The following is a 2,500-nucleotide window of genomic DNA, read 5'->3' as shown; positions in this document are numbered from 1 at the left end:
CAACCATGCAGGATTTCCCGGGACAGTCCAGGGAATAGGGTGTTTGTCCTGGGGTCCAGGGATGTCCTGTGAAAGTTCCGGGATTGGGATGGAACTTGAAATCGATGTTTTTTCTCCTATTTATGACGCCTTTTCAGTGTTTCCTCGATCTAGATCCGTTGTAAGCACACACAGCACATAGTAGCATGTAGTAGAGAAAAAAACAAACATTTGGAACTGCAATGAATCGCCGGTATACCGGTGATCAACAGAAATTTTACTTGTCCAGTTGCAGCTCCATGCAATCACATCCTTTGTGGTGACTTCAACACTGACTTGCCACTTCAGCACCACCAATTCAGCGCGATACATTTCAGCGCCAGTACTTCAGCGCATGATTTCACAGCGCCAGCTTCTTCAGCTCCATGACTATCAGCGCGGTAAAGTACAGCGCCAGCAAAAAGTAAGGCGCAATAATTTACAGCGCGAAGAAGTACAGGGCGAAGAAGTTCAGCACGAAGAAGTTCAGCGCGGTAGGGTCCAGCGCGATAAAGTACAGCGTGACGCAGTAGAGTGCAAAGTCAATACTTGTCCAGTCATAGTCGTTACAGACCATGTTCATACATACATTGTATAATAAAATGGCGCTGAGAAACATGGCGCTTAGATCTGTGGCAGTGAGATCTGTCGCTCTGAGAAAGGTCGCGCTGAAGTATTTGGCGCTGAACTATATGACGCTGATTTATGTGGTGCTGAGGTATTCGGCACTGATCTGCTGGCGCTGAAGTATACGAGGCTGAAATATGTGGTGCTGTAAAATTCGGCGCTTAGGTTCACGGCGCTGAAACACCGTGGGCTGGGGGATCTTTGAGTTGCACACTCTTGCTTATGTACTCTTTATAGTAGTGAGGAATGAGGACAATAGGTAGCTGGTCGTGAGAGAAGCAGAATAGGAGAGATAAATGTAGTGAGGAGGGAGGGAAGATGCTAGTGAGGCACTGGTCTGCACCATAACGTTTCATAGGGCATCGGTGGTTGTTTGCCAGTTCAGGTGCGGCAGATACTTGTTGCACTTTTCCTTGAAAGACTGGAGCTGTGTGGGTTGCAGCCCTGCAGGTAGGACGGCCGCTGGTAAGCTGTTCCACAAGGGTATAATGCAGTCTGGGTAAGAAACCCGGAGGCTGCTATGAGTGCTTTCCCCGGTTTAGGAGCCGCATCTGACGCCTGATCACGAGGTGGTGGCGTCCCACGGAAGCAGAAAGGTGGTTCTTGACACGCCCTGCACGCGAACCCGTGCAATTTTGTTTTCACCGCTGGCTGGTTAGCGCTGCTACCTATAAGCGAGAACGCTCTGATCATAGGCCTTATGCACGTTGTACAGATGTACGAAGTTCTGGACTAGGGCCGTAGGTGTGTACATGCCCGGTTGGGTGTTCATTGTGTGCTATACATGCGCGTTTGACCCATTTAGCCTCATAATTTATGGCAAACAATCGCTTTTCCAGCTTCTTCACTTTGGGATTGAACTAACGACTAGCTAGATCTCTGCCAGAAAAAAGTTTTCATATGAAATGCCTTCAGGGCCCATTTCATAGTGAAAATAGCAGTAAACACAATAGGGTCCTGCACATTCAACACCCAACCGGGTCTACGGGATTCTACAAGATTATACGGGATTTCGTGCATCTGTACAATGTGCATAAGGCCTATTTCAAAGGATCATTCGGGGAAGTGAACTGCCTGAAAAGAGAAAAACATGCCAGACCCACCAGGACTTGAACCCGTTGCTTGTCATGAGCAATGCTATTTTGCTTTTTTGTTTTTTTTCCAGGATGAGATCTTTGATATGGTCAAGCCGGTGGATTCGCTCAAAATTACACTGGAAGATCTGCTAAGATGGTGAGAAGCTCAAAGGATGGGCTGCAGTAGCTGATCCTGGGGTGCCACAAAGAGCCCCCCCCCCCCGGAATTACGTGATTCAAGTAACATAATGGAATACAATCTGAGCTGTACTTCCTCCGCCCAAGCAAAATTTTCGCTTATCTTTACAGTTTTTACTGATACATTCCAGGTTCTCAGAACGGCTTATAACGACTCAGAATGAGTTGAGGAGTCGTTGAACATCAAGAGAAACTTTCCAAGACGAAAAATGTAGAAGGCATCCTTTGTCATCAGCCGACGCAGCACTTGTTGTCGGGTAGTACTTGAACTTCGCACTTTCCAGAAGCGCAAATATTTTCTATCCACACTTTTTTCCCAAGCGCTTCACCTCCTTCACGAGTACGATCGGTTGTGTTTCTTTCCAGCCGAAGCTGGCGAGCTCAGTCAGCGTCGCTTTGCTGGACCGTTCATGTTGACATCAGGCGAATGAGCTGGGCGAGTGACAACCCTGTTATCGAAGCCTTTCTTTCCAACTGTTTTGCCCAGTGCCGATTCTGGTTCATTTTGCAGTATGTGGCGAGCGTCGCTGAGTGGCTTTCTCAGCTTCAAGCTCGCGTGCATTTTTACCGTACACACACCT

The 2,500-nt window shown here is 47.8% G+C and overlaps 1 protein-coding gene across 1 annotated transcript in view; it reads left to right on the top strand.

Moving 5' to 3' along the window:
- Window positions 1-2,500, top strand: part of LOC135827528 (serine/threonine-protein phosphatase 2A regulatory subunit B'' subunit gamma-like) — a 34,175-nt gene that overhangs the window by 29,098 nt on the left and 2,577 nt on the right. Inside the window, exon 18 of the mRNA XM_065340010.1 lies at window positions 1,811-1,878. Coding sequence (XP_065196082.1) covers window positions 1,811-1,878 — 68 coding nt within the window. The remainder of the gene's footprint in view (window positions 1-1,810; window positions 1,879-2,500) is intronic.

Source organism: Sycon ciliatum, chromosome 11, assembly GCF_964019385.1.
Source record: "Sycon ciliatum chromosome 11, ocSycCili1.1, whole genome shotgun sequence".
Lineage (NCBI taxonomy): Eukaryota > Metazoa > Porifera > Calcarea > Leucosolenida > Sycettidae > Sycon > Sycon ciliatum.
Note: the sequence above shows the minus strand (reverse complement) of the source record. Positions and strands in the feature narration are given on the sequence as shown.